The sequence below is a fragment of the Heterodontus francisci genome, chromosome 1 (assembly GCF_036365525.1).
Source record: "Heterodontus francisci isolate sHetFra1 chromosome 1, sHetFra1.hap1, whole genome shotgun sequence".
Classification (NCBI taxonomy): Eukaryota; Metazoa; Chordata; class Chondrichthyes; order Heterodontiformes; family Heterodontidae; genus Heterodontus; species Heterodontus francisci.
Genome location: NC_090371.1, coordinates 168,634,709 through 168,650,348, shown reverse-complemented (window position 1 = coordinate 168,650,348; position 15,640 = coordinate 168,634,709). Strand labels below are relative to the sequence as shown.

The window sequence follows — 15,640 nt, the reverse complement described above, 5'->3', positions numbered from 1 at the left end:
CTGAGCTGCCATGGTATGATTTGATGCTTCACTGTTGCTGTAGAAATCTATTAATAGGAAATATTTACTTAATATCCCTTTGGTGCCTGTGTCCCAGGTGTTGTTTCACTCAGGTAAACTGTTATGGATCTTTTGCATAGTACTGACAGCATAGTACTGCTATTCTACCCATGAGATTTTGAGCTACAGTTTTATGCTGATAAGTAGTTCTTGCATGATATCTTTAATGTGGACTGACAGTTTTATTTGATTTGGTGTAACTGTATAAAAACAAAATGCAACAATGCTATTTTGGTGTGGGGATCATGCAGTCTGGTTATTTGTATTTCTCCTCAGAGGTATGCTGTTTTTTTTATAATACACAAAATAAACAAATAACAGATAAAAACAGCTTAAAAAGGCACATGGACTTAACACTTTTATTGGAGCCATCTCAGTCACTGTACATAGTCCCATCTACAAGAAAACATTTCACTTTATCTTTAGACTGTTTCACATGGAATTACTTTATTAAGTGACAGGATAGGGTGTTATAATGGTTTATCTCACTCCTAAGCAAGATCCTTCTAACTTACCAGTGACAAATAGACTGTGAATGATAAGTCCTTGCTCGTTGGTGAATTAAGAAAAAGAAAGAATTTGCATTTATGTAGTGCATTTTATGACCTCAGGACATCACAATGTGTTTCACAGCTAATTAAATAGTTTGAAGTGTTAGTCATTGCAATGTAGAAACCGCAGTAGCCAATTTGCACACAGCAAGGCTTCACTAACAGTAATGAGGCAAATGACCAGATCGTCTGTTTTAGTGACATTGATTGAGGGATAAATATTGGTCAGGTCTCCCGGAACTTCCCTGCTCTTCAAATAATGTCATCAGATTTTTTTTATGTTCACCTGAGAGGGCAGATGGGGCATCGATTAACATCTCATCTGAAAAATGGCATCTATGACAGTGCAGCGCTCCTAAAGTACTGCACTGAAATAATAGTATGGCATATAATTTAGTAGTGATGTTGGCTAATAGTGTAACTGTTTGAAGTAAAATATTTCCAGATCAGTATCCTATTCTTCCTGTTTATCACCTCCCCGTCCTATTCTGCTTTGCTTACACCAATAAAACCATAGAAACAATGAAGCCACTTTCACACATTTCTTGGTGAGTTCCTACTTCTGTACACAAAGTTTGATTCAAAGTTATTATGTAACCTTGCTTGCTGTTTCCTCCCTTTGCTACTCTTGTTTCTCTTTGCTTCTCCATCTCTCCTCCTGTCAACCCATGTTGCAGCACTCTGGAAACCTCTGTCACTTATCTGGAAGGGTAAAGAGATGGAAACAATGTTTTTTTTTACAGAAAAACATGCAGTGCATTAATCAAATTATATATGTATTTTTCCAGACCAGGAAGATAGCCTATCTGCTAATTCAGTTGATCTAAGCTGGTGTAGCAATTGGGCTGGTGCAATTGGCCTTGATACCTCAGAAAGGGTCTGTACTCCTGAGTACTTTCCAACAACCCCTGCTGGAAAGTGCATGTGTAATGGGCATTGACAACAAGATCAGGACTTGGCTTTTCTGTTGACCACAGTTGAATAGCCTGTTGAGCTCACTATTTCAACTCACTTGCAGTGTCACAGCATTCATCTTGGGGAAATAACTGATAGATAAGTAGTTATTAAAGGGGGTGGGGAGAAAGGGGGAAGATATGTCTTACATACATTTAAACAGGCATTGCAGCAATATAGGTGTAACTATGTGTAATTCTAGGAAGAAATGAAGTTTAAATATAAATATATTTATTATTCATTTGTTTTTCTAAAATTTGTTGTAGATAAAATGTACATCTTTACGTACATCTCATTGTAATTTTTTTAAATTTATATTATTTAATATATATTTCTAGAGAAGAACTGCATTATATACAAGTAGGTGAAATTGCTCCAGTAGCTGTTCCATCAGTATGAGGTAGAAAGGTCTTATGTTGGGATGACACCTGTAGCAATGAGAACAATGAGGATGATGATCACAACCACAATTACCACAATGATAATGATCATTTTTTTGTTTTTCCACCACATCTTCCTTGCAATCTTTGTGGACGTTTTCTGAAAAGAATCAGCCTGAAACCAAACAGAATAAAGAATATGAATGTGTAAATGTATGTCTACAATGTGCCAAAAAACCCTCATCACATCCCTCCTCCCTAAAACAGATAATTTGGAAGGCTGCATTCCAGCAAAAATGCAGAGATACAGAAGTACTGTGTGCAACTCTTCACTCATAGTCCACTAAAATAAAAGCAAAATACTGCGGATGCTGGAAATCTGAAATAACAAAAAAAATGCTGGAAATACTCAGCAGGTCTGGCAGCATCTGTGGAAAGAGAAGCAGAGTTAACGTTTCAGGTCAGTGACCCTTCTTCAGAACTGGCAGATATAAGAAATGTAAAAGGTTTTAAGCAAGTAAAGCGGGGTTGGGGCAAGAGATAACAAAGGAGAAGGTGTAGATAGGACAAGGTCACAGAGAATAACCGACCAGAAGGTCATGGAGCAAAGGCAAACAATATGTTAATGGTGTGTTGAAAGACAAAGCATGAGTACAGATAGGGTGTTAACGAACTGAAAACTGAACAGCCGCAAGTACAAACATGAAAAAAAATGTGGGTAAGCAAACTGAACAAACTAAGATAAAATAAAATAAAATAAACACAAAAAAATAAAAAAGAAAGAAGAAAAAATAAAAAGATAACTAAAAATAAAAGTAAAATGGGGGGCTCGTCAAGCTTTGAAATTATTGAGCTCAATGTTCAGTCCGGCAGGCTGTAGTGTACCTAATCGGTAAATGAGATGTTCCTCTAGTTTGCGTTGATGTTCATTGGGACACTGCAGCAATCCCAGGACAGAGATGTGAGCATGAGAGCAGGGGGTGTGTTGAAATGGCAAGCAACCGGAAGCTCGGGGTCATGCTTTCGGACTGAGCGGAGGTGTTCCGCAAAGCGGTCACCCAGTCTGCGTTTGGTCTCCCCAATGTAGAGGAGACCACATTGTGAGCAGTGAATACAGTATACTACATTGAAAGAAGTACAAGTAAATCGCTGCTTCACCTGAAAGGTGTGTTTGGGGCCTTGGATAGTGAGGAGAGAGGAGGTAAATGGGCAGGTATTACAACTCCTGCGATCGCAGGGGAAGGTCCCATGGGAAGGGGCGAGGTGGTGGAGGGAAGGGAGAAGTGGACCAGGGTGTCGCAGAGGGAACAATCCCTTCAGAATGCTGACAGGGGAAGGGAGGGGAAGATGCGTTTGGTAGTGGCATCACGCTGGAGGTGGCGGAAATGGCAGTGGATGATCCTTTGGATGTGGAGGCTGGTGAGGTGGAAAGTGAGGACAAGGGGAAACTTGTCGCGGTTCTGAAAGGGAGGGGAAGGGGTGAGGGTAGAGGTGCGGGAAATGGGCCGGACACAGTGGAGGGCCCCGTCAACCACAGTGGGGGGGAGTCCACGGTCGAGGAAAAAGGAAGACATATCAGAAGCGCTGTCATGGAAGATAGCATCATCAGAGCAGATGCGTCGGAGACAGAGAAACTGGGAGAATGGAATGGAGTCCTTACAGGAGGCAGGGTGTGAAGAAGTGTAGTCGAGGTAGCTGTGGGAGTCGGTGGGCTTATAATGGATATTAGTAGACAACCTATCCCCAGAGATGGAGATAGAGAAGTCGAGGAAGGGAAGGGAAGTGTCGGAGATGGACCATGTAAAGGTGAGAGAAGGGTGGAAATTAGAAGCAAAGTTGATAAAGTTTTCCAGTTCGGGACGCGAGCAGGAAACGGCACCGATACACTCATCAATGTACCGGAAAAAGAGTTGGGGGAGGGGGCCTGAGTGGGACTGGAACAAGGAATGTTCGACATATCCCACAAAAAGACAGGCATAACTTTTTTTAAATTCATTCATGGGATGTGGCGTCACTGGCCAGACCAGCATTTATTGCCCATCCCTAATTGCCCTTGAGAAGGTGGTGGTGAGTTTCCTTCTTGAACCGCTGCAGTCCATGTGGGGTAGGTACATCCACAGTGCTGTTAGGAAGGGAGTTCCAGGATTTTGACCCAGCGACAGTGATAGAACGGCGATATAGTTCCAAGTCAGGATGGTGTGTGACTTGGAGGGGAACTTGCAGCTGGTGGTGTTCCCATATATTTGCAGCCCTTGTCCTTCTAGTTGGTAGAGGTCGCGGGTTTGGAAGGTGCTGTCTAAGGAGCCTTGGTGCATTGCCGCAGTGCATCTTGTATATGGTACACACTGCTGCCACTGTGCGTCAGTGGTGGAGGGAGTGAATGTTTGTAGATGGGGTGCCAATCAAGCAGGCTGCTTTGTCCTGGATGGTGTCGAGCTTCTTGAGTGTTGTTGGAGCTGCACCCATCCGGGCAAGTGGAAAGTATTCCATCACACTCCTGACTTGGGTCTTGTAGATGGTGGACAGGCTTTGGGGAGTCAGGAGGTGAGTTACTCGCCTCAGGATTCCTAGCCTCTGACCTGCTCTTGTAGCCACGGTATTTATATGGCTACTCCAGTTCAGTTTCTGGTCAATGGTAGCTTCAAGAATGTTGATAGTGGGGGATTCAGCGATGGTAATGCCGTTGAATGTCAAGGGGAGATGGTTAGATACTCTCTTGTTGGAGATAGTCATTGCCTGGCATTTGTGTGGCACGAATGTTACTTGCCACTTATCAGCCCAAGTCTGGATATTGTCCAGGTCTTGCTGCATTTCTACACGGACTGCTTCCGTGTAGGAAGTCATGGATGGTAGTGAACATTGTGCAATCATCAGCGAACATCCCCACTTCTGACCTTATGATTGAAGGAAGGTCATTGGTGAAGCAGCTGAAGATGGTTGGGCCTAGGACACTACCCTGAGGAACTCCTGCAGTGATGTCCTGGAGCTCAGATGATTGACTTCCAACAACCACAACCATCTTCCTTTGTGCTAGGTATGACTCCAACCAGCGGAGGGTTTCCCCCCTGATTCCCATTGACCTCAGTTTTGCTAGGGCTCCTTAATGTCATACTCGGTCAAATGCTGCCTTGATGTCAAGGGCAGTCACTCTCATCTCACCTCTTGAGTTCAGCTCTTTTGTCCATGTTTGAACCAAGGCTGTAATGAGGTCAGGAGCTGAGTGGCCCTGGCGGAACCCAAACTGAGCGTCACTGAGCAGGTTATTGCTAAGCAAGTGCCGCTTGATGGGACTGTTGATGACACCTTCCATCACTTTACTGATGATTGAGAGTAGACTGATGGGGCGGTAATTGGCCGGGTTGGACTTGTCCTGCTTTTTGTGTACAGGACATACCTGGGCAATTTTCCACATTTCAGGGTAGATGCCAGTGTTGTAGCTGTACTGGAACAGTTTGGCTAGGGGCGCGGCAAGTTCTGGAGCACAGGTCTTCAGTACTATTGCCGCAATATTGTCAGGGCCCATTGCTTTTGCAGTATCCAGTGCCTTCAGTCGTTTCTTGATCTTACGCGGAGTGAATCGAATTGGCTGAAGTCTGGCATCTGTGATGCTGGGGACTTCAGGAGGAGGCCGAGATGGATCATCAACTCTGCACTTCTGGCTGAAGATTGTTGCAAATGCTTCAGCCTTATCTTTCGCACTGATGTGCTGGGCTCCCCCATCATTGAGGATGGGGATATTTGTGGAGCCACCTCCTTCAGTTAGTTGTTTAATTGTCCACCACCGTTCACGTCTGGATGTGGCAGGACTGCAGAGCTTAGATCTGATCCGTTGGTTATGGGATTGCTTAGCTCTGTCTATTGCATGCTGCTCACGCAGTTTGGCATGCAGATAGTCCTGTGTTGTAGCTTCACCAGGTTGACACCTCATTTTTGAGGTATGCCTGGTGCTACTCCTGGCATGCCCTCCTGCATGCTTCATTGAACCAGGGTTGGTCTCCTGGCTTGATGGTAATGGTAGAGTGGGGGATATGCAGGGCCATGAGGTTACAGACTGTGGTTGAGTCCAATTCTGCTGCTGCTGATGGCCCACAGCACCTCATAGATGCCCAGTTTTGCATTGTTAGATCTGTTCGAAATCTATCCCATTTAGCACGGTGATAGTGCCACACAATACGATGGACGGTATCCTCAATGTGAAGGCGGGACTTCGTCTCCACAAGTACTGTGCGGTGTTCACTCCTACCAATACAGTCATGGACAGAAGCATCTGTGGCAGGCAGATTGGCGAGCACGAGGTCAAGTATGTTTTTCCCTTGTGTTGGTTCCCCCACCACCTGCTGCAGACCCAGTCTAACAGCTATGTCCTTTAGGACTCGGCCAGCTCAGTCAGTAGTGGTGCTACCGAGCCACTCTTGGTGATGGACATTGAAGTCCCCCACCCAGAGTACATTTTGTGCCCATGCCACCCTCAGTGCTTCCTCCAAGTGGTGTTCAACATGGACCCATGCGGGTACCCATAGCAACACCTTTTACTCGAAGGAAGTGAGTGGAGTTGAAGGAGAAGTTGTTCAATGTGAGAACAAGTTCAGCCAGGTGGAGGAGGGTGGCAGTGGATGGGGACTGGTTGGGCCTCTGTTCAAGGAAGAAGCGGAGAGCCCTCAAACCATCCTGGTGGGGGATGGAGGTCTAGAGAGATTGGACGTCCATAGTGAAGAGAAGGCGGTTGGGGCCAGGAAACTGGAAATTATCAAAATGACATAGGGCGTCAGAAGAGTCACGGATGTAGGTGGGAAGAGACTGGACCAGCGGAGAAAACATAGAGTGAAGAGAGGAAGAAATAAGCTCAGTGTCGCAGGAGCAGGCTGACACAATGGGTCTGCCGGGACAGTCCTGTTTGTGGATTTTGGGAAGGAGGTAGAAGCAGGTTGCGGGACTATGAGGTTGGAAGCTGTAGAGGGAAGATCTTCAGAGGAGATGAGGTCAGTGACAGTCCTGTGGACAGTCGCTTGATGTTTGGTGGTGGGGTCATGGTCCGGGGGAGGTAGGAAGAAGTGTCTGAAAGTTGGCGCTGAGCCTCTACAAGGTAGAGGTCGGTACGCCATACAACAACAGCACCTCCCTTGTCTGCAGGTTTGATGACCATGTCGGGGTTAGACCTGAGAGAACGAAGTGCCTCAAGTTCAGAGGGGGACAGGTTAGAGTGAGTGAGGGGGGCAGAGAAATTGAGATGACCAATGTCTTGCTGACAGTTTTCAATGAAAAGATCAAGAGCGGGTAAGAGGCCAGGGGGAGGGGTCCAGGTAGAGGGAGAATGCTGGAGGCGGGTGAATGGGTCTGCTGATCAGGGGGAGGAGGACTCCTGGTCAAAGAAGTGAGCCCGGAAGCGGAGGTGATGGAAGAAGAGCTCAACGTCATGCCGAGTGCGAAATTCATTGAGGTGGGGGCATAAGGGGATAAAACTGAGTCCTTGGCTGAGAATAGAACATTCAGCGTTAGAGAGGGGGAGTTCTGGGTATAATGAATACATGGCAAGAGGTCAGATCAGAAGGGGTGGGGTCAGAGAGAAGTGAAGGGGAAGAAGGATCTGGCGGGGCATTAGTCCGCATCAGCTGCTGGAGCTTGCGTTCCTTGACACCTGAAAGGAAGAAAAAACTCATAGTTCACTTTGCTGCTGGTGAACTGCAAGGGTCTTGCTCATGAATTGAATAATCAGTATCACTGTTGCAAATTCATGCCTACTGTGGATATGTTCTTGGGTTCAATGGTCAATTGCTTTCTTAAGTGCCTTACTTTTATGGAATTTGACTCAAACTGTCCTAGATCCATTTGTAAGATAGCTAGACTGAGAGGTATAACCATAGCACCCCTTTTGCAAGCTGGACCAGCCTCATACCATTTGTAGGTACATTTCTTAGAGTCATAGAGTCATTTATGGCACAGAAGGAGGCCATTTGACCCATTGAGTCCATGCCAGCTCTCCATGGAGCTATTCAGTCAGTCCCACTCCCCCACTCGATCCCTGTAGTCCTGCAAGTCTATTTCATTCAAGTGGCCATCCAATTTCCTTTTGAAGTCATTGATTGTCTCTGCTTCCATCATCCTTGTGGGCAGCGAGTTCCAGGTCATTACCACCCGCTGCGTAAACAAGTTCTTCCTCATATTCCCCCTGCCTTTCTTGCCAAAACCTTCAATCTGTGTCCCCCTAGTCCTTGTACCATTAGTATTGGGAACAGTTTTTCCTAGTCTAACTTATCTAAATCTGTAATAATCTTGTACATTTCTATTAAATCTCCCTCAATCTCCTTTGTTCTAAGGAAAGCAACCCCAATTTTTCTAACCTAACTTGTCACTAAAATCTTCCATCCCTGGAATCTTTCTGGTAAATCTCCTCTGCACCCTCTCAAGGACCCTCACATCCTTCCTAAAGTGTAAGGACCACAACTGGATGCAGTAATCCAGTTGGAGGCTTAACCAAAGATTTATAAAGGTTCAGCATAACTTCCCTACTTTTGTACTCAATGCTTCTATTTATGATCCCATATGCTTTACTAGCCACTCTCTGTCCTGCCGCCTTCAATGATCGATGCACATGCACCCCCAGGTCCCTCTGTTCCTGCACACTCTATCAATCTACCTGATGGCAGACGTGGTTAACATAAGATGAGGTGAAGTTTGGTTTGAATTGTAAACTGCTACATTTCACAGTAAGGTGAAATGCACAGGATTGGAGATATGATCAGAGTCACTTAGTTCAATCAGTACAACATATACTTTCATAAGACCACTGGCCCTACCTTGGTGGATTGCTTTAATTAGCCTAAACAAGAGATTTTCTAGTTAATCCATCCACATTTCTAACCTATTCGCCTCAGCAAAGGCCCTTCCAGCTTTTCCCTTAACAAAAGACTGACCGCCCTTGCAGCCTTTCTGCTTCAAACCTCCCCTCTGCCATTTTTCTCCTGACCCTTTCAGTCTGTGGGCTAGTCAGTAGAGCTACAAATCAAACCTGTCTGGATGGAGGCCCCTTGAAATTAGCTTCCCGCAAAACTCAAAAGGATGAAGCATTCAAATCCCTACTGTGTGAATGAATGTTGGAAAGTATTTTAGCGAGCTCCCATTGTCTGAGGCCATCTGGCTTCTGATTTACATCCCAATTTAGGGTTGTCCTGAGAAACTAGCCTCTTTAAAACAAGATTCTGCTTAGAAGCACATTTTAAAAATAACTTGTATTTATATCCCTTCCATGGAAAAAACTGTCAAAATATATGACAACCACATTGTGCCCTGCCACTTTTTCAATTTTTTCCATGTGTAGCAATCTAAATACAAACTGTTTTCAATTCTATTGAATTAAATAGTTTAATTAAGAAGGAAATATGGATCATAGATGAAGCCTATCCTAATGTCTTTTCTAACTAACGAAATTGTTGGAATATTGTCCCTTGGCATTTTCTCGCAATTTCATAACTTCTTTCTTTCTGAATGAGAACACACATTGCTATTATTTTATACCAAATGTGTGACAGGATAATCTTGCTTAAGGAGTCCTGCGTTGCAAATCCAGTGTTAGGGGCTGATCAGTTCTGTTTCTTTTCTACTTGGTTTGATTTTCAAAATTTATGTGTGGAACCAGTGAGAAGCAGGTGCAGCAAAACCTGGGCCTGGAGGAGGGCTGACCCCACAAGAACTTCTGGAGTCAGCCTAATTTTAAATCTTTCAGCAAGCTCTCAGCTCATGCTGGGATTGACATGGGTAACCTGCCAGATAACTGCTGAAAATCAAGTGTCAGCAGCCCTTAAAAGATGATGATTAACTGTAAATGGACGCAGCTACTTCATGGTAAGCAGTTACATCTGGGGTATAAGTTGTGTTACATACGTTCAAAGTATGTGTTAGCGTTGGTGACATAGTAGGGTTGTTGCATGAGGTTGTTTGTAAGGAGAGTTGTCCTGTTTACTCCATGGCAACCTCCCCAGAGGAGAACTGGGCAGCACACCTGGCAGGAGGGAGCAGCCAGTCAGGCTCAACAACATATGCATTATTCACAGGGCTTGGGAACAAATGTTGAAGAAGATGACACTGCTTAAAGAAAAACCACCAAGGTAATCCTACCTAATGGCTCCACTTATCAGATACTTGGTCCATGTAAAAGCCCTGTTACATAATTTATCTGTATGCTGCATAGTCACTAAATGGCATCCAGGATGGGCTGTAGCTTTGGCATGCCTATCATTGTGCATGTGCTCCTTCAGCTTACATGCTGAGATTACTTCTTTGCCTATATGGCTTAAGTGGCAGTAAATAGTGAATAAACCCAAACAGGAGGAAGACTCAGAAATGTCCTTTGAGGAGGCCATCCTGTCTATAAGGTGAAGCCACAGGTCTCCTCATGCTCTGGGCTAATACTGCCCAGTCATAACATCTTGTCCCCTTCTCACACCATAGGCACATACAGACAACCATGCAATCTTTCCTAATCACCCCCACAAATCCAAAAAGAACAAAGGGTGGGAAGGTGATCTCTGCCCAGGCAGTCCTGGGAGAGAAAGGAAAGCAGGAGACACAGGGGGCCCTCCTCCAGCCAAAAAGGAAGGTTCTGTGAGCAACAGTGAGACCCGGAGACCTGTGTGCTTCCATTGTAATAAGGCAGGGCATTTAAAAGCTGACTGCTGGAAACTAAAGGGAAAACTGTTAGGGTTAATCAGGGCACACCCGCTTAGTGAAGACGGGACCTGATGGAAAGCCCAGCAGAACAAATTGTGGTTTTAACTGCAGTAAGAGTGCAACCCAGGAAGCTTACTACGGCCAGTGCAGGAAAAGTTAATAGGATTCCTGAAGGTTATCAGGGTTTTGTGTCCGAAGGGAAAGTAACCCCATACCCCTCGAGTGGCGCAAGTAAGCCCATAGTAATTCTTAGGGACACAGGGGCCACGAGATCCCCACTAGAAAAAGGCCTGATCTTTCCCACAGAGTGTGCAGTGAACACCAAAATGGTGGTGAATGGTATTGGAGGGCAGTGTATGCCTATACCTGTACATCGGGTGCACCTGGAGTGCGACCTAGTTTCGGGACCAGTGACCATAGGGATTGTCCCTAGTTTGCCTGTGGATGAGGTTAACCTGCTCCTAGGAAATGATCTGGCCGGGGTGAAGGTGGTAGCACCACCCAGAAGTGAAAGAAAGACCGCAGGAGGTCAGAGAAACAGGGCCTTGGCAGGAGACGATTCCCTGCAGTTTCCCTGAATGTGTAGTGGATCAGGCCATGATCAAACTTGCTCCCCCAGAGGAGACTGAATTGGCACTGCAGGCAGATGACCAGGTCTGTCTGTCTGAGACTTTCTTCGGAAAGTTAGGAGACTCAGGAAATGAATTAAATGGATTTTCCCTAGGTGAGGCTCAGTGAACCGACCCAGTATTGTGAGAGTTAGCACAGGCTGCACAATCTGAAAGTGAAGCAGAGGGAGTCCCTGATTGCTACTATTTAAAGAATGAGGTACTGATGAGGAAATGGAGTTCTCCTCACAGACCTGAGGGCAAGGAGTGGACAGTAGTTCACCAGTTAATGGTGCCACAGAGGTACCAGGGAGAAATATTAGGAAGGGCCCATGAGACTAACAGTGGCTGTACTTGCTGGTATACGAAAGACCAAAGCCCGCATAAGACAGCAGTTTGACTGTCCAAAACTCCAAAAAGATGTGGTGGAGTACTGCAGGAGTTGCCACATGTGCCAGGTTGAGGGGAAACCCCAACATACAGTGAAACCTGCACCCCTAAGTCCTGTACTGTTTTTAGGAGGCCCTCCAGCAGAGGGCTGGTGAATGGTAAGGGACCCCCGCTGAGAACAAAAGGGGACAGGGAGGCACACTGCTGGCAAAAGTTGAGAAAGAGAAGGGGAAAAAGTGACCGAGAAGGCAGGTTAAAGGAAGTTCGGGAGGAATCCCTGATGAAAACCCCTATTGTGCGGTCAGCAAACCCCGGAAAATGTGAAAAGTTGGACCCCACATCTTCCTATGTAAATGCAAACTCTAGAGTTGCTAACAGCATTTACAGGAACCTACAGAGACAAAGAGAGACCTCTGGGGGCAAAGAAACCATGAGATGATGCCTCAATTAGTCAAAATGCCACAAGAGAATGCAGTCAAGTGTGCACAAATACTTGCAGGCAGGAGTGTCCCAGAGAACAAAGGGGAGATTAACAAAGAATCCTCCCCACAGTCAGAGAAAAAGGGAGCCACCCAGCCCCTGAAGTCAAAAGTCTTTGCATGACTCAGCAAAGCACTGAAAGAGAGTTCAGGATAGATCCCCACAGCTAACTCTCCTGGAAATTTTTTTTACCTCAACAGGAACAATACCCTCGGCAGTCATGGCAATAGGCAAACTGAAGAAAAGCTTCCCCAAAGAACCACATGGTTACTGGGATGCCAAAACTGGGAAATCAAAGCAGCTGTGGCACCTAGAAAAGACAATTTTAATCAGCTTTAAGAGTTATGAATGAATGGAAATGAATGAGAGAAATGCATGGCTTTTATTTCTGTATCTTATATTTCTCTCAAACCTTTTAATGAAATGCGTGTTTTTTTCAAATTGCATTTCATTCCCCTGGGTGTGGAGGTGTCATGCAGGCCCCCACCTGCCAAGAATGAGGCACATCAATTTCGCCACATGAACATTGATTTTTAAACTGTCACTAGAGTAAAGAAAGAACTTGTTTTTTAAAAGAAAGCAATAACTAAAACTAGAGGGCATAGATTTAAGGTGAGAAGGAGGAGGTTTAAAGGGGATCAAAGGGGTAAATTTTTGACAGAAAGAATAGTGGGTATCTGGTATCAGAGGAGGTTGTGGAGGCAGGAACAGTAGCAACATTTAAGAGGCATCTGGACAGGTACTTGAATGAGCAAGGCATAGAGGGATATGGAATTAATGCAGGCAGGTGGGATTAGTATAGATAGGCATTATGGTCGGCATGGACGCGGTGGGCCGAAGGGCCTGTTTCTATGCTGTACGACTCTATGACTCTATAACACCAGACCCTTGACTGGAAAGACATTTGCATATTTACAGACAGTGCTTAAAAGGGACAGAAGACCATTTCCTGACAAATTCAATCCACAATGGACTTTGGATTACCAAATGTTGAGGGTGGAGGAGCTCGCATTCCAGGTTGACTGCTAAGATGGCCGAATACACAAACGGATGTGATCACACCCCTCCTAGTCACATGACTAACTTGCTGGGCAACCTGAGTTTTTTGAATCTGAACTTCCACAGACTTTTTAGAAGGCAGAAAGCTGTTTGCTTCTGGGCTGAAAAGACCTCTCTCCTTTCGGCTCTCATCTCGCTCTCACCAGTTTCGGAATCTACTGAAGACATATGAACCATAAGAGAGAAAAGTCTCCTACAGTGAACAAGGTTTAAGAAGAATACTGGGCCCCAACGAAAAACAAGATCTACCTACAAGCAAGGACTACAGTGAGCTCGAAGCACCGTAACAAAAACCCCTTTCCAGAGATTGCCTCAAACCTCTCTACTTTATTTTTTCTTCTGCTCTTTTCTGTCTCTATTTGCATATGCGTATCTCGTATGCATGCTAGTGTGGGGCGCGGTGTGTATCTGTAGGCGTTAACTGAATTAGAGTTCAAGTTTAAGTTTTAATAAATTTCACTTTTTTTCTTTAAACCTAAGAAAGCCTGTTTGTGCTCATTTCTTTGCCTTATAATTGGAAAACAGTGAACAAGGATTCACCAAGGGGAAGTTCAAAACACAGTGTGTTTAAAACAAAACCCTGTTACAATAAGACCAGGTGAAGGCTGAAAGAGACCCCTGGACACCAAAAGCACTTGGTTGTAACACTTGCACAAAGGAAGATGGTTGTGGTTGTTGAGGCCAAACATCTCTGCCCAGGATATCACTGCAGGAGTTCTTCAGGGTAGTTTCCTTTGCCCAACCATCTTCAGCTACTTCATTAATGACCTTCCTTCCATCATAAGGCCAGAAGTGGGGATGTTCGCTGATGATTGTAGGATGTTCAATACCATTCACAACTCCTCAGATACTGAAGCAGCCCATGTCCATATGCAGCAAGACCTGGACGACATTCAGGCTCGGGCTGATAAGTAGCAAGTAACATTTGTACCACACAAGTGCCAGACAATGATCATCACAAACAAGAGAGAATCTAGCCCTCTCCCCTTGACATTCAATGGCATTACCATTTCTGAATCCCCCACTATCAATATCCTGGAGGTTACCATTGATCAGAAACTGAACTGGAGCAGCCACATAAATACTGTGGCTAGAACAGCAGATCAGAGACTGGGAATTCTGCGGCGAGTAACTCACCTCCTTACTCCCCAAAGCTTGTCCACCATCTACAAGGCACAAGTCAGGAGTGTGATGGAATACTCTCCACTTGCCTGGATGGGTGCAGGGCCAACAACACTCAAGAAGCTCAACACCATCCAGGACAAAGCAGCCCGCTTGATTAGCACCCCATCCACCACTTTCAACATTCACTCCCTTTACCACCAACACACAGTGGCAGCAGTGTGTACCTTCTACAAGATGCACTGCAGCAACTCACCAAGGATCCTTCGACAGCACCTTCCAAACCAGTGACCTCTTCCAACTAGAAGGACAAGAACAGCAGGTGCATGGGAGCACCACAACCTGCAGGTTCCCCTTCAAGTTACATACCGTCCTGACTTGGAACTATATTGCTGTTCCTTCACTGTTGCTGGATCAAAATCTTGGCGCTCCCTCCCTAACAGCACTGTGGGTGTACCTACACTCGATGGACATTAATGGTTCAAGAAGGCAGCTCACCACCACCTTCTCAAGGGCAATTATGGGCAACAAATGCTGGCCTTGCCAGCGACACCCACATCCCATGAAAGAATAAAAAAAACAGGCTCAAGTTGCTGAATTGTCTACTCTTGTTTCTATGTTCCTAAATTTGAGTGTGTGGGAAACCGTGCCTGCAAATGACAGTGACAACACAATAATAAAGACTGTCTACAGGTATCTTTGCAGCAGCTGGCACTGGAGAGCAGCTGGTACCATGCTGATCCAGAGCTTGTGGAACCACATTCCCACAGTCATTGTCAAGTAGGTTTGGCGGGGCCTGGTTGGTGACATTATGGTGAGTGCAGCCAATTTAGTTGTGGTGATCTGCCTGTTATGCCTTCTTTCAGATTGTGCCACTTAAAACATGAAATATACCTGAGGTGTATAATATGAATTGCTTTGTTTTCTCCTTGGTCATTTCTGTTCTCCTTAGGTTAAGAAACCAGATGAGGAATCTTCTTCCCAGCCTTGGTTGGTGCCACAATGAGCTGGTTGGTTGTGAGGTGATTTTGATTTTTCACTTCATTGACATGAAGGTGGTGACGTGGCTGCAATGCATGCCTGAACCTAAATCCTGAGGCTGACCTGAAATTGGACCTCAAGCCTCATCTAAATAATTGGGGCCAACTACCAGCACCTGTCACACTTGCACAGGCAGTTCCCATTTCTGTGTGAATGAAATTAGGGATGTCAGTCTCAGTCAGGTTAGTGCTGGAAGGTGGAGGGTGGGGTCAGTAGATGGACAGTGTGAAGGGGGCTGATTGCTGCTGGCAGGAGTACTCAGGGTTTCCAACCATGGTTGGAAGTACTTCTGGATGTTTGATCATGTGACATTTCGTCATGATATGATTTT

General features: G+C 45.3%; 1 protein-coding gene across 2 annotated transcripts in view; it reads right to left on the bottom strand.

The window, feature by feature from the left end:
- Positions 1 to 405: 405 nt before the first annotated feature.
- si:ch73-234b20.5 (uncharacterized protein LOC449923 homolog) overlaps positions 406 to 15,640 on the bottom strand; it is a 54,516-nt gene continuing 39,281 nt past the window's right edge. Inside the window, exons 3-4 of one of the 2 annotated variants that reach the window (XM_068013799.1) lie at positions 2,040 to 2,120; positions 406 to 1,313 (exon numbers count right to left, since the gene is read on the bottom strand). In XM_068013799.1, the coding sequence (XP_067869900.1) occupies positions 1,146 to 1,313; positions 2,040 to 2,120 (249 nt within the window). In that variant the 3' untranslated portion in view covers positions 406 to 1,145. Of the gene's footprint in view, positions 2,121 to 15,640 lie in introns of both variants that reach the window. The other variant, XM_068013858.1, reaches the window with a different exon arrangement.